The sequence below is a fragment of the Phalacrocorax carbo genome, chromosome 1 (assembly GCF_963921805.1).
Source record: "Phalacrocorax carbo chromosome 1, bPhaCar2.1, whole genome shotgun sequence".
NCBI classification, from domain to species: Eukaryota; Metazoa; Chordata; class Aves; order Suliformes; family Phalacrocoracidae; genus Phalacrocorax; species Phalacrocorax carbo.
The window spans coordinates 40,712,831-40,738,386 of record NC_087513.1 but is presented as its reverse complement, the minus strand read 5'-3'; the positions used below and the strand labels follow the sequence as shown (position 1 = coordinate 40,738,386).

The 25,556-nt window shown below is 39.1% G+C and overlaps 1 protein-coding gene across 2 annotated transcripts in view; it reads right to left on the bottom strand.

Annotated features, from left to right (window-relative positions):
- The window catches only part of LGR5 (leucine rich repeat containing G protein-coupled receptor 5), a 99,071-nt gene that overhangs the window by 5,970 nt on the left and 67,545 nt on the right, over positions 1-25,556 (bottom strand). Inside the window, exons 5-16 of one of the 2 annotated variants that reach the window (XM_064449564.1) lie at positions 20,085-20,300; positions 17,258-17,329; positions 14,601-14,669; positions 12,029-12,100; positions 11,161-11,232; positions 10,985-11,053; positions 10,772-10,843; positions 7,762-7,827; positions 7,484-7,555; positions 6,522-6,593; positions 4,855-4,980; positions 844-989 (exon numbers count right to left, since the gene is read on the bottom strand). In XM_064449564.1, coding sequence (XP_064305634.1) covers positions 844-989; positions 4,855-4,980; positions 6,522-6,593; positions 7,484-7,555; positions 7,762-7,827; positions 10,772-10,843; positions 10,985-11,053; positions 11,161-11,232; positions 12,029-12,100; positions 14,601-14,669; positions 17,258-17,329; positions 20,085-20,300 — 1,124 coding nt within the window. The remainder of the gene's footprint in view (positions 1-843; positions 990-4,854; positions 4,981-6,521; positions 6,594-7,483; positions 7,556-7,761; positions 7,828-10,771; positions 10,844-10,984; positions 11,054-11,160; positions 11,233-12,028; positions 12,101-14,600; positions 14,670-17,257; positions 17,330-20,084; positions 20,301-25,556) is intronic. The other variant, XM_064449571.1, reaches the window with a different exon arrangement.

The window sequence follows — 25,556 nt, the reverse complement described above, 5'->3', positions numbered from 1 at the left end:
GAAGCAGACTTATGCCTACTTGGTTTTGAATTACCGTACTCAGGATTATTTAAAAAGTTGGCACAATCACTTCTCTGAAAACAATCACTTACAGGTACATTCTCTATTACCTAATTTGCAGTGCGATGACTGCCCAGGAAGGAGTTTAAAATATGGATTCTGCTGTTGTGCCAGTCTACTAAGAATTAGCCCAAGTTTTTCTGTGTTTCTTATGTCATCGTTCTGCCACGTATTCTTGGCCCTATTTTTGCTGGGGCTAGCCCTGAACTCTGAGACTTACTGGTTTGCAGGAGTGGAGACAGCACAGAAAGCAGCAGGATGGTATAACATGTATATGTGCACCTACGTAACAGGTCAAGTAACAGACCTTGTGCTGAAGGGGCAGAAAAATATGGTAGTCTTCTGTCCTGGAGAGCAGATGCACTCTCTGGTACCCAGGAAGTGCCAGGGAAAAATAGCAGCAGCTATGCCAAAGTAGCCACATAAGCTCTGTGACTCATCCTGAAGCATGTGGACAGGAGGAGAGCCAAGGATGTGTGGCTGCTTCCAAGGCTGGCAAGAAACTAGTTCTTTGCTGGCCTCCTCTTGTATGGGGTTACATACCAGCACCACTTCCCTGTCTCTCACGTAGTTATTGTTCAGACAGAAAGATGAGCAAGCGGGAGTTTTGAAAGGCAGACCTGAAAAATTAGTTTGCTAAGTGTACGAATGCTTGAATAACATATTATCGGGCAAGAGAGAGGGAAAGACTGCCTCTGTGACTGTAGAGAGTATTGGATTTGTTTAACATCACAGGCTGCTCATAGCCTTCAGGTAGATTTAAAAGCCAAAGATGATGATTACCTTGAATTTGTAACAACCCAGCATCCTTCCTGTGAAAATCGTCAATGCTGCTATTCTCATCTTTGTTCCATTGGCTGGAGATTTTGTAGTGGCTCTCACAAGCTCCAAAGGCACAGCACTGGTAAGCATAAGGCATTTCCATGACCCTGTAGAAGAAGGAAGCATGCCATGATACTGGTTTAGCACCAGAGTTACTGGATTGCACTGCTACCGTAAAGGAACCTATTTAAATAACCATGACTGAAAGAAAAAATACCTATGGGTAAAAATCAAGTCATGATAATACAAAATGAGGACTCAAAAATAAAATTCCACATCAGGAACGCCGATGATTTCTAGGCTAATTTCAGTAAAGGCACAATGAAGTTTTCTTACGCATTTTCATGGGAGATATGAAAGTGGGAGACATGTGCCTTGTCACTGAGTGAATGCTACTCTTAAGAGCTGTATTTCTATTTTATGATTTTGAATGATTTTACAGTGTAACTCAACGGTTTCTCCATGTTCCTTTCTTAATGGTTTCTTTTAGAAAAGCAGATCCAAAGATCACAACTGCATCTATCTGCCTAACAGGCAAACCCAAAACATCACTTCCCAAATGGAATTTCTCCAGTTTTGGGAGAATGAGGTCTTGTGGAAGTCAAACCTTATACACCTCTTTCCACATCCAATTCTTTTCACAGTAAGATGGCAAAAAGGAGATTGTCTTTTGTGCACAGATCAAGAAAGCAGTGTTCTAAGCCAAAAGGTGAATGAATCAGAAAGACATTGTGTGTAAAAACACTTGTCACCGAGGAAAAGGTTCTACTTTATTAATAGTCTAGGAAATAAGCATGGTCATTGCAGGACATTGGATGCTCATTCCTAACTCTTTCAAGATCATTGGTATTCCTAACACATAACCGAGTATACATCAGTGAGTTTCAATGACCTTGAGGGTTTCTTTTGTCAGAAAATTGCTCATTTCCAGTACGTTTTGAATTTAGTTCCTTCAGAGATGTGCAAATTCTGGGATAGCATGTAAGAACTACATAGATTCAAGTTCTATAGACTACTTCTTCTATTCCTTAGATATATTTTATGCTTTGGAAGAAGAGGTGTTTCATTTGCTCAGTTCACCAACCTAACATCTCACCTTAATTCCAAAAGCCCAATAAACCAAAAAATTAAAAGATAAAAGGTGATTAGAAGTTATTCTGACTTAACTTAAAAGGAACTAAATAGAACTATCAGATTACTTTCAACAGGTTAATCATGTAAATTAACATAATGAGCATTTCATGCAACCTCTAACCCCCTGGGAAATCTGCAAAATCAGTCTGAATCAGGCCCAGTGCCAATAGGACTTAAACTTGTGTGCTAGCCAAAAGCTTGGTACAAAGGGGAACAAATGGAACCCTAAGCTCTAGAATTATTTTTAAATTAGTGCATTTTGGGGCACATACAGTGCTGGAAGCAGTCCTTTTTATGGCTGATGCTTATTTGATGTGGGTGATTAGATTTGGGCTTTGTCAAATTAAACTCTTTTAGAAACACTGGCTGAATTTATTTTTATATACTGTTCTCCTATTGATGAAACCTGTATCCTTGATAATTCTTTTCCTGCAGCAACGAACATCTCTTTTTTCTGTTTTCGGATTAAGCAGCAGAGAACACAAGGTTGTTTTCCACCTCACAAAGGTATGGGGTTGATGGTGAATGGGAAGGCACAGTTATGATGAATGGAGTAAATCATTGAGTTCTTTACAGCACTGAATCAAAGCATCAGATAAAGAAGGAAGGAGTGGCTGGCAGCCTGACTTTACTTCCTCAAAGCTTGCCATAGCAGGCTGGGCTCAGTTCTGTAGTGCGTTCTCATGCCATTGCTGAAGGTGGGGCAGAGGATGCTCAGCTCTTTGATGTGTCTGTGTATTGAACAGCAATGACCCGTTCAGATGAGCAGGAAGCTTTTATACAGGAATTTGTCTTTAATGTTGTAACCAGTGTCTAGTTCCAACAATTACAAAGGGTGAAATTTCATTTTGTTTTAGATCTCTGTTCAAGTTTGGTGCTTCATGCATTGTCTGTGCAGTGATCCTGTGTGAAATCCTGGCCTTATTTTGATTTATGGTAAAAGTCCTGCAGACTCCAGGTCAGGGTTTTACCCCATTCTCTCCTCACTGGATATAATTTGTTCTTACAGATGTTAATCATCTCTAGATATATTAATCATACTTTTTATAGCCTTTTTAAAGACTTAAGCTACTGCCTGACACACCATTGTTAACTACTTGCCCAGACTAAATACACTGTAGTTGCATTTGAGCAATGTACATGATACTACTGGTGAAAAATCATATAATTTTGATAAAAGAATTAAAAAATCTTAGTTGCACATAATTCAGTTGAATAATGGATTATTCTAGGACCACTGCAGCACCTCTTATGCCCCTAGGCCATGGTATATACATCACTATATAGAATCATTAGAATCATAGAATCATTAAGGTTGGAAAAGACCTCTAGGACCATCAAGTCCAACTGTATTGTTGGAGTAATCCATTTTCTTGTGTTTACATTCTTTTAAAGAACCTTCAGGTGTTTTAGAATTGTCACCTGCCTCAACATGTGGGCAAAGTCAGTGAGAGAAGAGAAGCTAAGACAGAAGCTCAGCCTCAACCATCATGATTTCTTATGATACTTGTTTGACCTCTGAGACCCATCTCAAGGTCTCTAGTGTAGGAAACGCATATGGCCTCTAGTACTTAGAATGTTTGTGTTATGAAAGTAGTTTCATACGCGGTGATGAAGTCACTGCCCAACCTATTCTGTGACAAACTACAAATATTTGGTTTATTAAGACTTTCAAGGCATTGTTTCCTACCCTTGGAACCATTTTTTGCAGCTCTTCTCTCTGTTTATATCAACATGCCACCATAGAAGTGTTCTAGTGTGGATCCCTCTCCAGTGCTCTACGCAGAGGTTTAATCAGCTGCGCACTTCTGCTCATGACTCCCTCACTGATAACTCCAAACACTCCAGTCCTCAAGGTAATGTCTCTTTGAGTTGTCTGCCCGCTAAGACTCATGGGACTTTGCCAGTGCAAAAGGCAAATCTAGTGAAGACATAAGAATGGAATCTCCATCCTTGGACATATTCAAAAGCTGTCTGGACGTGGTCCTGGGCAACCGGCTCCAGGTGACCCTGCCTGAGCAGCTTGGGGTTGGACAGGATGACCTCCAGAGGTCCCTTCCAATCTCAACCGTTCTGTGATTCTGTAACTGTGTGTACACCGTTTAATTTTTTCAAATTTTATGACATCAAACCTTTTACAGTAAAGCATGGAAAAAATACATGCTGCACTTGGCATCCTCTAATTAAAATATAAAAATCAAGGGAGAGTTAGGGAACACTTCCAAATACCCTGAAGTCAGAGGCAGAACTCTCTTTACTCTGATTTCCCTATGGTCATCCAGTGACTGACAGAGCTGCAAATGATCTCTAGAGAACATTTCCTTCCTGTATCACAGAACATCCAGCAGAAAATTACTAGCATCAAAATGTTTTAGTAATAATGGCAAAGTATTATTGAATCTTAATCAAAAGATTACAGAAGAAACATGTTCAAACAAAAGAGGTCAAATATTTTGGAACTTCAGGAGTATATTCTTCCCTTGCTATTTTCTGCATTCTCATTAAATATAATGGAAGTTCTGTAAGCACAATCCAGTAGAAGAAGGACATATCACTAAGCTGCTAGCAATATTGTTTTAACAGCTTTTGAAACATATCACCAGGAAGCAGATGTGGCTCGTTTTAAGCAAGTACTGGGGTTAATATTTCAAACCCTTTCAGAGTTTCTTCAGTTAAAAGTGAGCATAATAAAAGGTCTATCATTTTTATCATATTTGCTTTAGTTTTAATAGCACAGATCAAAGACTGACAATACGAAGTAACATGCGTTACACACTGACACACCTTCCATTGCACATGAACACAAATGTGGCTTATTAGTTTTAATGATATACTCACTTGAGTTCTGGAAAATTTTCAGATGATATCAAACTTTGTAGGGCATGATTTCCTGTTAATTTTAAATGAGTTAAACCATGTAGCCCCGTCACAGGAAAAGAGGACAAAAGGTTGGATGACACATCCCTGCATAACAGCAAATAAAAATCAGCTTACAGGTTTCCATTTTTTTTTCTTCAGCACTAGAAGTGTCATGTTGGAAAAACAGGTTAAAATTTTCTAACTCAATCAAAAATGACTGAATGAACAGAGGCCCCAGTCAGCAGAGCAAAGCTGCAGCACCACTCTGGAGTATGCACCTATGTGTCTAGCAGAAAGCTAACAGTAATATCTAGCAGTTAGCTAAGTCTCTCTTGCTGAATTTTGACTCCCAACATTCATAGTACCAGTAAATCAATTTAAAATCTGTTCATTAGATTGTTTGAATTAAAGGGAGCCAGCTTCCAACAGTTTAAAAGATTCAGTGGGATGCCAGAGGGTACGGCTGCCCTGCAAGCTCCACAGGGAGCAGCTCAGGGAGTGTACAGGGAAGATGCATGTTTCAGGGTAGGATGGATCTGGGCTGGAGCAGATGAAGGTGACAGTTCTCAGCTAAGGTTTGTCTGAGGGAACACAGCACAGATCAACACAGATATGTAAATTGGGGAAAGTAAATCAGGTAAACAAAAAAGTGACAGTGATCATGGTAAGTAATAGAAGAGTGGGAAGTCCAGAGGTATTCTGTTCTCTATTTCTTCCTCTGTCTTCCATTTATCCTCTGAGCCTTTTCAGTCCTCTTCACAGTTATCTACACTGCAATACTTAAGATGGTCAACAGTCAAGATGGAGGAAGAAGGAGAGTTTCATGCTGTTGAAATGCTTTTATGCCCAAGGTTGAACAGCAAAGTTCTTGTCTCTCAGATGATCTACTGAAATCTAAGGGCTAGACAGAAAATAAGGTATGTTGATGGACTGGTCTTCTACCTATCTGGTTTAGTGTGTGTCTTCTTGCTCACAACATAGTTAAATACCAAAGGTGAAATTCTGGTCCTACTGCAATGGTAAAGATGACCACTGACTTCAGTCAGAAGAGGGACTAGCATTTCAGGAAACACTGGTACACTGTGTTACTGTGGGTGTGTTAAAGGGCTTTTTCCTTTAAACCTCCCTGACTGTTCTATATTATTGACCAAAGCTACAATTTATTGCTCACCTTACAAAGTAGGAAAGTTCTGAGGAGGGCCCCCAAAAGGGATGTCATAGACAGTATTGTCCATCAAATGACGAATGATAAAATAAAGATGCATACTGGAAAATGTTTCTTATTTAATTTTTAATCCAATTCCTTAGTCCTGAAACACAACTAACAGGAAATATTGCCCACTGCTACAAGAGATTAGACTGCTAACAAATTGAATGAGGAAAGGGAGATGCACTGATAATCTGTAATTATGCACTTATGGACCCCAAATCCCTCTGATTACACAGTGTTATATGCAGCTTTGCTATAATACCTATGGGAATGGGTGAAGTGCAAGAAAGCAGGCATTCAGTTATGGATTCAGTAGACCAGAAGACTAGAATACAGAAAGCCTCAGTTTCTGCTGGGGCACCAAGTTATTAAATTTTTATGTACTCTTGCAAGAAAAATGTGAAAATTTGAATGTAAAAGATACACAAATACTTACAGTTTGATCAGAGATGGTAAAGAGGAGAAGGCTTTGGGGTGAATAATTTTAATTTTGTTCCAAGCTAAATCCCTACAAGAAAAGTGAGTAGAAAATTACATACCCACTGAGTGAATATGGAAGTTTTCATACACTTGATTAGGAGGCCTAAATATAAAAAAGGTATTAATTTAATGTAAATATTTTCAATAAGCTTCTGCATATCTCATAGTGCAAAATATTTTTTCAATTTTTAAATTGTTATTCAGTTAATGGTGTTAGTTATTAGACTGACAACTTTCTTAAAACATCTTAATGCCTTCTACAGTCTAAGGCAGTTATTTGCAGTCTGCTTCACAGCTTCCTAAAGCAGCAGAAAGAAGGGTGGGGTGTATGGACTGCTTCTAAGAGGTCCTCATGATGTGACTGAAGAGCAAATCCATTGTCAATAGGCTTAACTTTCTAATCTCAATCTTCACCGCCCCTGAAAAGTCAAAAAGACTGAAAGCAACTCTTAAAATAATGTATGGGTTTGATCCTGCAAAAACTTACAACCATGAGTAATTTCTTGACAGAGTTACTCTCCTAGCACATGCATCTGGGTGAAAACTAGAAATCCACACACGGCTGGTCTCTATTTCTTAAGACACTGTTCTCTATAAAAAGATTTCATGCTCTCCAGACCTGATTATTACGTGAACCTGACAAGAGATACCACTTCTGGCTCAGTATCTCTCCCCACCTCCATCAGAAACATTTAGAAGTAACAGTTTTTACAGATGCAGGTTTACATCTTTGAATTCACTGCTGCCCATGCTAAACTTCACAATGTTTGTTCTCCTTTCACAGTTATGACCAAATGGGTGAAAGATCAAAGTGAGGAAAAAACAGAAACAAGGATGTTTGGGGGCATATAGCAAGCAGACAGTATATACCCCACGTTTCTGAGAACCTGGGTGAATGGTTGTTAGGGCTGTACTCACAGAGACCGAAGGGCAGCCAGCTGCCGAAACGTGTCTGCTTTGATTTCACCGATTTCATTGTGATGCAAGTCACTGAAATAGCAATAAGAACCTCCTCAGTTTCAAAGGCACTTGGAGGACACTTCGGGGTGTTTTAGATTGTGCTTATGATCCACTTCAATATAGTGCAAGAGCATATATTTAGCCTATGTCAAATCAGCCAGCAATAACCAAGTTAATGATGCTCAAACACATTTGTATGTTTCTTTTTAGGCTTTTTAGGGTAGTTTGATGCTTACATTTTTTGTAGTTTTTTACATGCAGTAAAACAGGGTAAATCTTCCAGCAAGTTATAAGACAGATCCCTGCAATACACAAGAAAAGAAAAGATTAACATCAAAGTAACGTTAAAAGAAAAAGATCTTTAATTGTCTACCTTCACGCTAAATTTAAAATAACTTGGTTTTATCCACACTCACAGAAGAATAGACGTGCAAACTCACTTATCATCTCTCATCTGTCAGATGTTGATTTCTAACTGAGGAGGAAAGAGAAGGGAAAAAGGCAAGATGTATTAACTCCATATCCTACGTTTGCAAATTCCTTGCATTGTCTGAAGATTTCCTGCCTGAAGCGTAGACTTCACTCTGCTCAGTGTTTTACAGTAAAGATATTGGCCATCTGCTCATAGGGAATATTGGATTTACATCACAGACTTCATATTCATTAAATTCTGACAAATATTTAAACCATTTAAAATAATCTACTAAATATGTATACTCATATTTTTTCAGAGAAGATCCTGTATTCTTCTAGTAATAATCACAATGGACCGTAATCAGCTTTCTATTCTACACTTTTAATTAAACACTATTGCCTCTGATCCTTAGACTGTTGTATCTTATAACTGAGGGAAATGGTTAAAAAAATATTTGAACTAACTTTGAAATCAATCACTACATGAGGGGAAAAAAAACCTTAAAAAGACTTGAGCCAAAACTCAACAAATTACAGAATAACTGAAACATCTGGACTGATTTATGGTATAATGTAAGTAATCAAAACCAAGCCCAGGCAATTTGCAGAAATTGGAGGGGAAAAAAAAAAGAGGAACCAAACACCCGCCCCCAACACCCAACAGTCTCATCCTATATATATCTATACGTTGCTCAGGGAAAATTGAATGGGAAACTTGCTAGTGAAGAGAATATAGAAAAAAAGCTTGCACCTATAGTTAGGAAAAATGTCCTTTTCCACAATCATCCAATATTATCAAGTAAAAGAGTAACCTCTTTGCACTCCTGTTTTGAATTCTTTAAAACTGGTTCATCTCCACCCATTTACTTCCTTGGTAAAATTTTATTTTCACTGTTACTATTCCAACAGGCGCATTTAGACTATTCTATACTTGATTTGTTGAAGTGGTGCAAGTAATGACTGTGTATGTTTTTAAGGTATTCTACTCTGCTTTTACTATGCACAAAGGCTACCATCAATATATGTATACTTTTTGTTACAGCAGGGAAGATTACAGCCTCTGGTTTTGTATTTTTCACAGGTACTCTGCGGTCCAAATCAGGCACGACAGAGGAGAATTTGAGTGAGCTGGAGGCTTTTAGGCTAAGGTAGAAGATGTTTGGTACGTCTGGCAGACTGGGGCTATTCTGTCATGCACAGATTTGTGACCTAGGTCTTAAAAGAACACTATTAGCTTGACTTTTGTACATATGGACACTCCCTCTTCACACATGGGAAAAAAACCCAAAAGAAAACCGCAACCCTTCTCCCCTCAGTTTCTATTAGAGCTCCAGGAAATATTTCACTTTTTATTTTTAAGGATTTTTCCCCACTTTATTAATACATGAGGCTTTTGGCAGCAGCAGAGGGCAAGTGGTTTTGGTCCCCGTATTGAGGTGCATACCCAAGGGCACTGAGGGTAGTCTCTCAAGGACCGCTGGGACTGTGTTCTCACATACACCTTTACCACAAGTGCACAGACACCCAGGAAGCCTCTGTGTACATTAATCCACATTTGGAAGTATCGGTGGCTGGTAGGATGCACAAATCGTCTTTCAAAGCACTGTTTGTGCTTGTAGTGTTTGTGCACATATCTGAGCCAGGAAGCCCCTTCAAGATCGTAGTCTCCAAGTAACTTGTGAGGTTCAGCACACCGTTATAACACTTCATGGCACAAGCAAAACTACGTGCAAACCTAAATGTGGGCCTGGAAGGCTCATGTCAATCTGATGGGAATGGGGGAAAACCAACTCTAAGTACATGAAATTGCTCTTAAATTGGTTCCTTGCCCTTTTAAATATCAGCTGTTATAATACAGGGTGATAACTTAAAAAATACAAAATGTGAATTTCCAATGGACAGTCCTAATCTACTATGAACTGTACAGGTTATTAATTACTATAGTATTTATTTGCCTTCTGTTTTGAGATTATTTATTGTTTTTGAATGGTACAGACCATATTTAAACTTAAGTCTGTGTGCAGAATTTCTTCTGGCAACAGACTCTGTTTCTGTCTTTTATCATTCTGGAATATATTGAGTCCATCAGCTAAAACTTAATTTTTTTCTGGAAACGTTCACGACATTCATGCTGGTATTCAAATAATGTGTTACAATTAGTGCTACTTCAATGTTGGCCAGAGAACTAATACCAAATACATTCCTAGTGATGTAATACATAGAGGAAAGTGCTGTTGGCTCATTCTCAAAGGAGCAGACACAATGATTACTTTCGTTGGTGATTAAGCAAACTCCAAGGAAATCTCCGAGCTAAAATAATATTGGATATTTAGTACAAAAACTATGCCCCAACTATGCCAAGGAATAGCCTATTAAAATTTCAGTCAGCTACTTATGTCTGACTGGAAAAGAAACTAAAAGAGGAGCACAACAAGGACTCAAAGCTGCACTCCTTACTTAGTTATATTTTCCATTCACTTTGCTGAATTTTCTGCGTCAGTGAGGAAAAAACCCCAGGCTACTGTAGGAGAGACAGAATGAATGAAAATAAGGTAGTTCTGTTGTTTATTAAACAAAATAAAGAACTGTTTTACCCTTTCCTAAAAATATGCAAAGTAATTATCTTTTTCAGCAACATATGGGAAATCCTGACTGATAACTGGGTTGTGAACTTTTTGAGTAACACGGGGGCCCACTCCCTGAGCTGAATTCCTAAGAAGTAACATGATATACAAAAATAACAGTAATTGGGTAATTCTGAAATCATAATGATTTCATTTGTCCATTAATCTCTTGCATTAATGTAATATTAATAATCTTACTGAAACGTACAGCACTTGGAGATTAGGTAACTGGTCACAGGCCAGTTTGGGGAGAGAGGTGATCTGTGCTCCTGTGAGTGTCCTGTTGAAAGTATTTATAAAAACAAAAAAGGATTACTTTTTAAAGATTGCAAAACAAATACACTTATTTTAGGACATTCTTTAGAATAAGTCAGTATCCCAAAAAAATAAAACAAAGCAAAAATACTTCTCTAGCACTTACAAACTCTCCAGACTTGTTGTCCCTGTCAAATCAGGAAACTCTGTTATCTGTGAAGCACCATTTAAAGTCCTAGAATTTAAAAACATAATTTCAGTACAATTGTGGTGAGGGAAGTGTGGGGCAACTCTAATACTGAAATATATAAAGACAACTAAAATAAAAAAGTAAACACATACAGAGTCCTGAGTTCTGGTAAGTGTTGAAAAGCAGATTTCCCAACAAGCTGGATAGGGTTATCATAAAAATGTCTGCAAAAAGACAATAAAAAGACATTTTATGAAAAGTACTTTAAAAGATTCTAAATATATTACTTGGTTATACTATAAGGAAATGAACAAACTGCCTATGAGGTATCACAGACTCTGCACCTCTGGTTATAGAAGAGGTGCACCCAGAGGAGCTTTTTTCACCCACTAATCTACACCCATCAGCCACATTTCACATTTTGAATATTCAAGTAGTCATTGTTTTCTTGGTTTTAAAGCCAGAAGCCAGTCAACAAAATATTCCTTCTTCCTCCCAAATTTGCAAGGGTAGAAATCCAAATATGAAAAACTTTGCTATGACCTGAGACAAATTTAAGGTGAAGAAGTCAGAACTTCACGTACTCAGAAGAGGTCCCCTTGCCCTTCTGAAGTCATGCTGCTTTTGCTCATAGAATAATATTGCTCAAGATGAGTTGCTATTTTTCTTACATTTATTTTACACTTTCTTATTTTGAGGTTTGCCCATTAAATGCATTCTCATGTAAGACAATGGGAACTCAGACTGGAATCCATCAAGAGTAATTTTTGCTTGCTAAGAGACTTACAAGAAATAGTTCAAATAGTCAAAGGCCAGAGACCACCACTCGCTCCCCTTAAAAAGGGCATGAAACCACCATTCTTTCCACAAAGTTGGAAAAATAGGAGCTTGTTTGCTTGTATACTGATGTGCTACACAGTATGCTTACAAGAAGAGCTGTTTGACAATTAGCCACAAACATGATACTTAGTTCCACATTCTCTAATAGGAAGAGTCATTGAGAAGAGTCTTACCACTTACATTGTAATAAGTGATGGATTACCCACAAATGCACGCTCAGGTATTGACTTGATGTTATTGCTATGAAATCCCCTACAAAAGGAAAAATTGTTTACACAGTAAGAAAAAACAAAAAGTGAAGGCACAATCTGTATTCACAATGCACAACGATTCTTTTTGTGTGTAATAAGAGAAGTGTCTGTATGTAAAGGTACATCCTTATTTTCTGGAGTAAGACAGAACTGGGAAAAGCAAACGAAAAGCAAAGCAAAGAAATAGCTGGAATTCTGCACTTTTCTAAATGAACGATGAAGTAAACCGCGAAATCGCATTTTAAAATTCAGGTGCCCTCAGTAGAAAACAGCTTCATAGCTGTATATCATGTATCTATGAATCTATCTGTGTATGTAGCTAGATATAATGTAAAAACACACAGGTGAATTCATAACATTAATAGTTAAATATTAATAATTAAATAAATAACAATAATATCGTATATATATTTACTCCTGTACTTGTTAAACTGCAACTATTTATTTTGCTAGGATAATAAAGGATTGCACTAGTTTATTAAATAAATGATTTTATATGTTATGTTGGAATATGTTGAGCCTCCCACAAGCACCTTTTGGTTGAAATTTTTAAAATGTGGACATTAACAAACTATCCACTGTAGTGTGCATGGTGGATAGAGGGCCAAATCTTTGTCTCATCATTAATTACTGGATTTTATTCGTATGCATAATTCTCCACTGTGAAAAACACAAGAAACAACTAAGATTTCAAAAGAACAATGATGATATGTGTGGGAAACTCCCATTAGTTCAGTTGGGTATGAAAAAGGCTTCCCAGCTTATATTTATGCATTTAGAAAGCCTCAAATTGTTCACTGATGCAAGCACACTTGGCCATTACTTGAACAGGTCCTACATTATTGGTTTTACTTGTTTAGGCATTGTCATACCGCTGATGAGCTACAGAGCAAGGCTCTAAATCCCTAGTTCTTTTGCATGCAATAAAAAGTGCATCCATGCAGATGTCGACTCTAAGCAACATGAGGATCCCATTTAATCTCGAACCAGTAAACAGACTGGTTTTGTGGCTGTACTGAATGGGATTCCTTGCATGGCAGAAAAGCTAAGGAGAGGGCATGACTGCTTTCCAGGGCGGTATCTGGCCCCTCGTCACCAGTATGGCTTGAGTTAGCGTGAAGAGGCAGTCCCGTCATCAGCCAAGAGCAGGCTCTGGTGCATTTACGCACAGAAGAGCCTGGAGCACTTCTGACCTGGTGGGAAGGGAGCACGCTCATGGCTGCAGCCTGTGACCTGGGGCACTGTACCCAAATGATCCACCCTGTCTGAACTGAAGGCACTTTATAGCCTGTCCGTTCGCATACCGAGCAAAAGAGCAGTAAACAAAGCACTGAAGCACATGGTCTCGTGGTCTGTGCTGGATTTGGGATTTCAGGTTGCAATTTCATGCTCCAAAGATTTCTTGCACCTAGGAGTTTATCTGAGACAAGTTTGATATTTAGAGGTGAAGTCCTACAGGGCCAGTGAGTGATCTCAAGCACTTCAGGCTGTTTGCTGGACTGGGCAAGGTGCATTTACTGCAGACCTGGGTTATCCATGTTTGGCTACTGACTCCAGAGGTCAGCAAAGAGGATTTCATACCAATTTTTTTAGCACACAAACGACATAGTAGCTGAGAACAGTTGGGCTGAGAAACTTGTAGTACCACTCCCTTCACCAGAGCCGCACTCTGCTAACACTGCTGAACTGGAGTCAACACTGCCCGAGGATCCCTGCTTTGGAAAGAATTCCAGGCAGCTACTTAAAGTGGCTTTAAGATCAGTTTGTGATGTAGCAGGGGTACAACTGTGTTCAACTCCTATACAATTATCTATTTTTTTCAAAACTCCATGCTGATGGTACTGGTAACATGGTAAATAATTCAAATGGAAAGAATTCTGAATATACGCATTGATGTGTACATTGTGTGCATGATATGTGAATATAATTTAATTAATTTTTTTATAATTCAGCTGCTGCTTATAATAAACTGGGCTGGTTTCTTTTCATTGTTGATTTTTTAAAATGCAAACTACGTCTGTGCATCCAGAAATGTTTTATTTATGGCATTAAAAAGGACTATTAATACTGAAAAGAAACTGCTGTAAACTGATAGGGGGGAGGGAGAGAAGAAGGTAAAGACATTTAAACCTGATGGACTAACGACGGTGTCACAACTTCTTCTTCTTAGAGTAGAAGACTGTCATATATTGAACTGTTTGTGGAATTCAACAGCTGTGTTTGGGACTCAAAGTGAATTAATTGTGTTTATTATTTATTGTATTCCAAGGACGACGTTCCTGGAAAAACTCACTGCACAATGCAGTATAAAAGTAAAAGTTGTCAGAACTTGAATGTTCTAAACTGAATGTTGAAAATCATCTTTTATGCATGTTGGCATGTTTGTTAGTTTTTCCTGGGATATCAGTTTTTAAGGATTACTGATAAAATCACCAGCATTAAAAAAAATAATCACACACTAGACAAAACATCCTCCTTCCTAATATGAGCTGGGTACTTACAGTTCTTTTAGGTTTGTTAGTGTCCTGATAGCAGTGGGGAACTCGTCCAGACTGTTGTAATTTAAATCTCTGTGTGAAAAGAGATTTTATTATTTAGGTTATGCACTGCATAATGGATAGGATAGAATTGTTGGCATTTGTAATGAAATATCAGTGTCTACGCATTGACTAAATACATACAGCCAAAAGCCAGGAAATCCTCAAAAGTGTATGATGTTTTCCAACAAACTCTATTTAGGGCACATTATCATTCCTAATTTTTATCAGCATCCTATTTTCAGTTATATCTTAGCTGTTCTGCAATAAAGAAAACATAAGTGGATTCAGATACTACTAAGGCATTTGCTGTTTTGTAAATTGCCCATCCTTTTCATTACTTTAAAGTATTAACAGGAAAAAAATCTTTCAAACAGAATATTCAACAACTTTGTATGGTGAGCTGCTTTTTCCATGGCTAATACATCTCACGATAAAGGTTTCATTTGCTTCTGACTCACTGTCTAGTTGTATTAGTCTTTTTTTCTTTTACTGATGAAAATATCTCTGAAGAGATTTTTCCCAAAGGTTAAGTGGTAAAAATAAGAGATACTGGAGTTTGGCGGGTAAAATGAGTAGGGGGAATCTTCCTCTGGCTACAACAAGTGGGAAAACATACGGTAAGTTCAATGTTACCATTAACTGCATTGTTAATTTTAAGATTTGTCAATATTCAAATGGAGAATATTTCTAACCACAAAAGTAAAACTGATAGTTTAACTAGGGTAGTGACCTCTGCTTTAAGAACTGCTCATGCTGCAGCGGTAACTAAACTTTATTCTGGTAGGCTGAATGGACTGTAAGCCTACTTCTGCCCTCAGTATGACATGTGCATCTTTAGCATTCAGGAGGCACCTGAAACTAACTTTGAGACATGCCAGTTTACTGTGATGCTCTCTGGCACTGCTTTGTGAAAATATAGTCTGAAAAACATGCGCAAAAGCCTTTTTGAACAGGCAAAACACAAATCAGAGTTTACAATAGATTGAAATTGAAATAGTATCAGGCTGAAGTAATGCAGGCAGGAAACTGCTGTCTGAACTCAACAAGGCTTTCCTTCCTGCTTGTAAATCTCTCCTGTTTATTGACAAGAAGAGATTACAGACATGTACGGTTTGCTTTTGCCCTCCAGTGATCTGTGATTTCCAGACCCATGCGTCGATGCAAACAAATGATCTTAAAGTTGGCATCCATCATTTACACCAAGATCTCGTTAGATTATCTTGAAACTATCTGGAAACAAGTCTATACGGTATGCAATTACTGTGCTTGAGGCAAGCGCTACATTCTCCTATTGCAGTGGAGTGGCTGCACCTACACTTATTCCCAGGTTCCTGACTGGCCTCTGTGTTTCCATCTCTCTCATGCCAGGTGGCTGGGATTGGGTTTGCAACTGCTTATTCCATTGTTCTGTTTTTCCCCATTTTTTGACCAAGTGCCATGTGAATCTCACTTAAAAAACCAAAACAAATGATTACATTTTCCTTCTCCCTTTCCTGCCCCGCTTTCCGCTGCTACACTTAGGGAGTTCCTCTCAACTCACAGCCAGCTAAAAGTGAAAATTGTAAAATTGCAATTCAGTGCCAAGGGATCAATGTAATCAAATCTTGGGATTAAAAAAAAAGCCCCAAACTCCTTGCTTTCTGATCTTAATGAAATGTGAAAGTGGGCAGTACATAGTCTGTGGATGAGAAAGCAAACAGTCACCTTTAGATTAGCATTATTCATGTTTGATACTTTGTTCCTCATAACAGGCCTTTTAGCCTCCGTCTTCGTTGGGTGAAATGTCTAAAATCTCTGAAAATGAAGCAGCTGACTGTGACAGGTGCCAGGAGGAAGGATATGCAAGGTTTCACTGTCCCTGCAGCATTTTTGGGGTCTGTGGTCTAGTCTAGCAGACAACATCTTTATTTGACTAACTCTGTAGCAAAATACTTTGCGCTAACCGTGAGCACTGTGTTCCTGTTTGGCGTTCTTCTGTAGAATTATTTTTTGTTACAAAACTCAAGAAAATTTGAATTGGTCTGAACAGAACTAGAGCAAAAGCTTGAGGAAATTTCAGTCTTTACCAGTGTTATTCTTTATCAGAGTTCTTTAAAGACAAAAACTTGGATACAACTGAAACATTCCTCTTCCCCCTCTTGTAAAACATGCATAATTTGGCTACCTGGCACTTTTGCTTTTTCCAGGGATAAAAGAAATAAAACCATCTAATTTTATAGCCCTCCTCTATGGTGAGACAGTTTCCTAATGTTAAAGCTTTTCATTGTGACAATTTCCCAACCTAGCTATTAGCTTTATTGATTAAACAAGACAAATAAATAGTACTAAACTAGGCAAACAGAACTGTTCATGGAAAGCCACTTCTTCTTCAATGCTCAGTACAGTTTTCAACTGTCCTTCAAATAATTTATCAATTGACAAAGCTTATTAAAAAGGCAAACTGATTTTATAGTCAGAAATAGGATTTGCTACATAGAGTCATTGTAAACCATCACTTAGATCCTGTAGCGATTAGGCAAGCCAAAAACCACATTTGGCTTTTAGGCTATTTTTATTCTTTCAGAATTTTAATGAAAACACTGGAAAAAAAAAAGGAAACAAATAAGAGGTCAACTCACAAAGTCTCTAGGCTGTGGAGCCCATCAAAGCATTTCTTTCCCAGGGAGTAGATTCTATTGTTATGGAGATGTCTGCAGGGGAACATTAAGCACACAGTCAGGAAAGCACACTGCACACAGTGGACTTAAGCAAAACATTTTGATGGCTAAATCAAAAGAAACTTATTTTCAGGCATGCACCGATTATATGCAAGTCATGCTTTTGCAAGAGCATGTATAGGAGGCACCTCCGCCATCCTCCCCACTTTTTCCAGATATCTCCCCACCCATGCAGGCTTCCATTTGGTTTCATAGAAAGGATTTGTTTTAAAACCACCTAGATTGTTTAAAATGGGTATGTCCTGCAGTTTCAGGTTGGGGGGTTGCATATTGAATACCGGGAAATTGTAGCCGTATGCTCAGTGGTGGTTAATTAACAAGTTGCCTTAAAAACTGGGTGCAGGGTGTGAGGTTTATATTTGGAGGACGTATATTCAGAGGGTGTTAGAGGGTACAGCACAGAACAGGAGCAGGTGAGGTGATGCATAATACAGCAGACAGGAAAGGGGCATTAGGCTTCCAAAATGAAAGAAGACACAAAGCCATAGGACAAAAAGTCACAGCTTCACTGAGATGAGTAAACTAATGAACCTTAAAAGTGCTATAACTTGCCTGCCTTTGAAACTATAAAAACCAACAACTACTTTGTCAAATACTTAGCAGTTGAAAGTAATTTTGTTACATATTTCAACCAACCGCCTCGCACGAAGGCTCAGAGTGCTGCCTATTTCTAAGTCTTTTAGACCAACATGGAAAAAAACCACTCTATGTGAAGCTCATTAATGTGAGTAGATACAACTTGGAGCCACTTCAGATTGTTTTTTAAAAAGGATGCCTTTTTCCCCAGATTTTTCCTTTTATTTTATTCTTGACACTCTACCCCTGTAGTAGAGGGAAACTATAAGAATAGCACTTTAAAAGAAGGGCTGTGAATGAGAGGCTGCCAGGCACTTCCCCTTCAATGCATCATTCTGCTCTGAAAATAATGTTAAAGATCAGAGGCTCTCTGAATGTTCTGCAGAACCCACAGACATTGAGCCTACCTGTCCATAAAAGCCAGGGATTCTGATGGCAAAACACAAATGTTCTGCGGGTTTTTCCTTTCCTAGGAAGAAACCTAATCAACTTTTTTTAATGACTACACTGACCTTTAATGCTTTAGTTAGCATGGAGAGTGCATCTCCAAATTCCAGTCATGCTTGACCTTTAATGATAGAGCTTCAAACCTGCTCCAGCTGACTATGCATTTTTGCACCGAGTTGAAAATTTGCCAGCATGAATAGAGTAGCAAACAAAAGAAAGCAGAACCCACACACAAAGATTTTGATGACCCAAAAATATCAGATGTTGTAGATCATGAGGAATGATTCAATTATTAATCAATATGAAGCCCAGAAGACAAGAAATAAGCAAGGCAGATCTAAAATAAGGAAACCTAACTGAGCAGAAGAATCAAGGCATGAAAAGAAATAATTTTCTCCTGCATTTCTTAACTGTGCTCTTATCATTGTGTTTTAGGTAGAGATCTAGAGAATGACATTCAAGACAGTCTTTTGCCTCTAGCATTGCTGAGGTAAGTCTAGAAGCTCAGTCAAATGACAAGTCCGTCCACTCTTTAACTTGAATGGGATTGATAATGTAAACGGAAGGCAAAGATTTTGCGGCACAAGGCAGGTGTTACCCTCCATTTTTGGTGCCCTATATGCTTATCTGAATATATTAAGCACTAAGCAGAGATGGTGATTATAACTGTCAACAGAGAACCCTGGCATGTGCCAGGTTCAGTGCTTACACTGGGGCTAGAATATGCTAAAATATGCTAAGTATCTTACAGACTATGGTTTCAGACAGCTTGTAAAGCTTGAATATAGTATTCTCTCTTTAATAATGCTAACATTTTCCAAAGTATCCTGAAGTAACTTCTCCTCCTCAGTTTCTCCAGCCAGTCTAGAATTTTTTCCACTTGGTACATTCCCAGAAGATAAAAAGCTGAAAACACGCTCCATACTATTCCTTCCAGATTTTGGTGCGAGCCATGCGTGTTTCATTTAGTTGAACTGGTATGCAAAAATAACAAAATAGAAAACTACATATACTTTCTATGAAGGGAAATGCATACTTTTTCTACTGGATGGCATTCTTTCCAAGTCACCCAGAAAGCTTTCAGTTCATTTCCTTCTTCTAATCTTCCCTCATTCAGTACACACTGCCTTAAAGTCTTAGAGAGCACACAATTCATCTCTTCCTGTTTGTTTTGCTGACCAGATACGGTGATTTTTAAAATTCCCTCACATAGTTCTTTACTTGGAAACTTTTAAGCTAGAGCAAAACAAGTGATTTAGCAAATGCTAGTTTAACTGTAGGAAGATGTAAAAAATGTGTTTATCCAAGATATATTTTTTTTAAATTTTGGTTTGTAGTACATATACAATCCAGAAAATGTATTTTTCAGAAACAACATTTTCTGCAACAAATGGAATTTGACCTCTTCCTAAAGGACTATCACTAAGCCTAGGGCAAATGTAGAAGGGAAACTGCAGATTTGTAGCCCTAAGATATCAGTTTAATACTAAGAATGTGAGACAAAACAGACTTTTAATTAATGCACATATATACCTCTTTACCTATCATGTGCCAACTGGGGAGGGACTAGGAAAATTTAATTATTAAAGGCTGTCTCGGGCAACATCTAAATTAAACATTGCATCTTCAAGTAATTTATCACAAAGTGGTCAAAGTCCTGCAAAGAAGCAGAGATTGTGGCTAAAAAAGGATCAATAAAACTTACAGAACTACCAAACTAGAGAGGTTTCCAAAAGCATAGTCTGGTATGTAATGAATTTTATTCAGTGCCAATGTCATTGCCTGAAGTGCCGGTAAGCTTCTAAAAGCTTGGACAGGAATTTCTGTCAAAGAATTATCATCTAGCCACAGGTGTCTAAGGGAGACCAAGCCATTGAAGCAGTTGGGGGGCACATAGTTGATGTGGTTGGCATCCAGGCGTCTAGGAGAAAAAGAAATAGAGAAAATATTGACTCTGAGAAAAGAACAGTGGACTTACACAATGGATATCAGAAGTTATCACCAAGAATACAACCCCAAAGGATGGACATAGGTTGCCACACCCATTTTTCATTTCCCAGAGACTCCACATTTCCATCTTGTTTGCAGCCTCACCACTGAGACCTCACATCGTGTTTACAAGTCTCCTTGTCAGCTGGCTCTCTGCAGACAGCTCTCCTTTGGAGCCATCAACTCACTGAGAACACACACTGATCATTTTTGAGCAGAGCCTCTCTACAGACTGGGTATGAATTTGTTACCCTTCCCAGTTATTTGAACGTACGGAATAAAAAAGTGTAAGAACCTCAGCCAGAGATTCTCCTTCAGAGCCTATAAATTGCTGGGCTGCAAGCTGATTTGGGTTTCCATACGCTAGACAAGCATTCTAAGAGCCAAAAATAAAACTCACTTCTGAGTCTCTGTTCCCGTTTTACCTTTTCTTCCATATTGTTTATTCCAATGATTCTAATGAGCACTGAAGTTCACATGTTTTAGTAGTGGAGCAAAATGTTTTTCAACTAGAGGTTAGTGCTGCTAATGCGATGTATTTATTTTGAAAAGGAAGTTATTAAATACACTTCGGTTGCTGCAGAGCCAACAGAGGGAGCTCAACTGCACATTGTACCTCTTCAGAGTCTGCAGGTGATACCTTGCTCTCACACTTGTGTAAATAAGGATTAAATCTACTGAACCTTTTGAAGATGTGGCGCTAGAAATGTTATGTCATATATTCATTGCCTTTTGCTTTTGCTCTGCTTTGCTTTCCCATTGCGATGTTTTCAGGGAGCTATTTAAAAGTGTGCTTCAGATTTCTGAAACTTCATGAAGCATCCAGGCGGTGATTGGTACTCCGATACACTTTTTCTGCTTTTAGTGTGTTGTAGTGACTTGTACCTTGTTCGGAACATGAAAGCCACGCTCTAAAACTTTTCTTGAAGATGTCTGTACAGAGGAGTAATTAAGAGAATGGCGAAACAGAAATAAATTTAAATAGACGTTTGAAAACATTACAGAACAAACAGACACACCCAGGGTACAAAGAAGTAATTCTGTACTGCCTAAATTCGGTCTGTTTGAGAGAAATGCAATACTCTTTGTGGCAGGCATACTAATCTCTTTATTTAAAGCTGCTTCTTCATTTACAGTCATGTAAAATGTCAGGTCCATTCTATCTCCTGCTCCATGCTGCTCCTACCTACTGCATGAGAACAAGTAATGACTGCTAAGGCTCTGTGCCAGGCTGGCAAATAACTGAGACAAGGTCAGTTGGAACAAATTTATAAAGTTCAGTGTCAAAGCCTTCGTACAATTAAATTTTCAATATAATAACTGACATGGCAGGCAGCAGAGACAGAGCTTCCAAAATAACTCAAGGGTCTGTCAACAAATGGGTGAGGCTGGAAATGTTTAGAAATACTCATGCTGTACCTCCCCCATTCCCCAGGCAACAACCATGCTACGCCTGTGTTTTCAAATAAGGTATAATTTGAATGAGTAGATGAGGTTTCTTTGTGTTCAGTCAGAAGTAAATTCCTTCCCTGGGTGATGCTGGTATGTAAACTAAGAAGTTACAGTTGCCTTAGTTTGACAGTTACACTGATTAAAGAATGGAGGCTTTATTCAACCTAAATATGTTACTGTATTACAGTTAACATCTTGTTGAATGCGAAGCTTGCCTGTGCAGCTCTGATGTCCCCATTGACTCTGCAGGAGTTACTCACAGGATGCTTGGCTGCCTGGCACGGCTGACAGTCGGTTGTTTATATGTGACCCTGTGGCTGAAATGGCAATAATTCTGCTGTCGTCAGCAAGACCAGCATTTTTACCTTACCAATATTTGGTAGCAAATCAAGGAACTGATTTTGTTTATAGCTGAAGTTTCCAAATATAAACCCACCGCTGGTTATATAAACAAAATACACAACATAGAAAGAAAACCAGGACTGCTGTAATATAAATGAGATTCTAGGTAGTTGTATTATTGTTTAAATAAACTTGGGAAGAAATCAAGAAGCTATGATGATTTGTGCTTCAGGTCCTGTAACTGGGTTGTGTATCATGCAAGCGCTTGTAAGAAGTACTGCCTCAAGTGCTCTTTTGTTATCTAATCTTTTTAAAATTTCCAAGTACCGTTTTCCCTCTTGCAGATATTAAAAGGTTTCAGCAGCAGTTATGTTTCCTGTCACACTGTAGGTAATACACACTGATGTATAACACACAGATAAAAATCGCCATTTTCAGCCAATTGTTTTACATGTGTTGATCAAAGTTTTGGCACTTCCAGAACTAAGTCCATTAACTCACAAACATGACCCTATTTATAATTGAAAATATATAGATAACATGTGGTGAGTTTGAAAGCTGCTATTATATTCCAGAGAGAGCCAGTTTAGGGAAACAGAAATGCTTGATCTCTTCTGATAGGCAGCATGTAAATAAAGCAGCCAGAATGAAATTCACCATGAGACCACTTAAAATGTCCAAACCTTTCAAAGTACACACTCGAGCTCTGCAGACTGTACCCCACTGGTGTGTCCTGTGACATACTGTGAATGCTACAACCATGTGCATAAATTATGGAAAGATGTTATTCATATAGTTGAAGTAGTTAAAGGTTGGACTAGATGATCCCTGAGGTCCCTTCCAATGTGGGATTCTGTAATTAATTCTGGGATTCTGTGATATAGAATCGTAAACAGGACTCATTTATTGGTACTCTGAAATGACTGAAGGTAGATGTTTGAAAAATATTTTGAAAAATATTTACATTTTTTTATCAATTCAGTATAACTGGATGCTTAGTTTTATGCCACTGGTAGGTTTCCAAGGGAATATATATTTCTTTCCTCTTTCTGAGTCTTCTCTCACAGAGCAAGCCCAGCTACAACCTGGATGTACCTTGCGATCAAGAAATTCCTTAACATCTTGTTGGCACGTCTTGCTCATTCATTCAGGGTTAAATGAAATGCTAGATATGGGATCAGGAAGGAGAGTTCTCTCAGGTCATTCTCCCTTCTGAAATAAACAGCTATTACATGGATTGCCTCTTATTGCAATGGATGAGGGCCTGAATACAACAAAGGGACCAGAGAAGAGCAAAGCCACAAAGACAGATAAAGAAGTCAAGGACAAAATATTTCTTCCAACATTTACGTTTAAAATAGGAGATGTAAAACCAAATGAAAAGGGGCTATATGTAACAGGCAGGGGAGGCAGAGAAGTGAGAGCACATGGCAGAATAAAAAAGGGTGTGTTCCTCCCTTTCCTACCATCTTACTCCTCTCCTGACTTGCTCCGTTATGCAGGGAGCCTCAGACAAGCCTCTCCACGAGGTAAGAAGCAATGATGGAGAGAGGCTGGGGACAGGGCCTGTCTGGGGAGGGTATAACGGGCAGGAGGGGGTCTCCTGCCGGCCCACCATCTTTGCTAGGGTGTGGTGACATGGACCCTCTCAAGGATTTGTTCACAGGACTTGGCCTAAAGCCCCATTTAAGTAACAGCAAGTGACATCAAAACTGACTGAAAACTGGATGTAATGAAAATATAGCTGGCTATTGTGAGCCATGTTTTTCAAACATGGCCCTTTATGCAGGATATCCCCTTCAGTCCACAGGGAAAATGCTAGTATTGTAAAAGCTTAATTAGAACACACCAGCACAGCAGTTCCCACAGCTCACTTTCAGCTTTGCCCTTGTATGGGCTTCTACAGGACTGATACAGAGAACCCTGTGTGGCAACAGCAAGACCAAAAAAGAAAAGTCACAAATCACAGTTTAGGAGCATTTGTTTCTTTCCCACTGCTCGGTTTTATATGGGGAGGTCTCTGCAGCTCTGGGAGTTTCAGTCCTTAGCATTTCTCTTCATAGCTAAACATGCTGCTCAGGTGTTTTGGTAAACCTGCATTCAAGATGGTGGGCCAGGACACTAGCCCACTGCATAAAGCACAAACAGCCAGTTGCAGTGCTATTTTTATACAAAGACTGGCTCTCATACTGGGTATCCTCATTCTCCACAATTGGGAATCCTCAGTTCCCACAGGGGGAAAAAGTGGGGGCCAGCAAGAGCTGTTGGGTTGTCCTAGGAATATGGCTGCAGATTCAGATACGGAGTCTACGGCTAGACCAGCACATTTGGTGTGGCTGGGAAAGCTCCCAGGTCCTGGAGCCAACTGGCTCAGTGTGGCCTGCGCTACGCTAGTGACCTCTCCTAGCCTCCCAGACGAGGTGGTTGTATGCAGAGTGCCTACTGGGGACGGTCCCAGGGGCGTGCGAACTGCCAGATGGCCCCGGGAAACAGTTCAGGCAAATGTTAGTTTGCACAGGTCAAAAGTGTGCCAAGGACCCTGTTAACAGTGTAGCAGGACAGACGGTCATGGCCAGTACCTGGGAGCACTCTAAAGCACTGTTTGCTTTGCCAGGCTGGCTGTAGCAAGTCTGTGGCTGTACGGTGCCCAGGAGGATCTCCTCAGAAATCTAGTGTGAGCCCCCCCCATTGCTAACCACTCCAACAGCAGCTTCTTGTCTTCCTCCCACATATGGTGTACATCCTGCTGGGCTTCAGCCATGCAGGATGATTTTTGGCTAGCAGTTCTGAGGTTGAGAAATTTGCTGTCCCTTACAGATGTGATTAAAAAAAACCTTTTTTGAGAATGCTCAGAAGACAGAAAAGAGTCAGATATAATAATTCTGACTAGCTTCTACTAGCTTCTGACTAGCTTCTAGCTAATAATTCTAGTAGTGTCTACTGGATGAAAGAAAACATCTCCAGTGGCCTGGAATTGCTGACCTAGGTCAGCCTATTTGCACCCCACTTTGAAAGCAACAGGCCCTTCAGGAGGCTCAGTGAGGGACTGCACCCAAATAAAATAGTAGCACGTGCATTTTAGGGAACGTTGCATCCCTATCTTCCTTCCAGGTGCTTATCAAGTGAGAAAAGTATCTGTGACTGAGAGGGGTGGTCTGATATTGTACTAATGCTCCACATTTCGGTCACTCTTCTGTTACCTAGCGTGCCCCAGGGCTGTAGTAACTCAGATGGTTAAGACATGCAATAAAATGAGGAGACTGCAACAGTGAGTTCTGAGACATCTTTGCGTATATGTATAGACACCTGCACGGGTACACACAACCCTGATTTAAACTGTGGGAAATTCTTCCTCAGGCAGTTTGTGGGTACCTGTTGAGGTACTGGGTTTCCT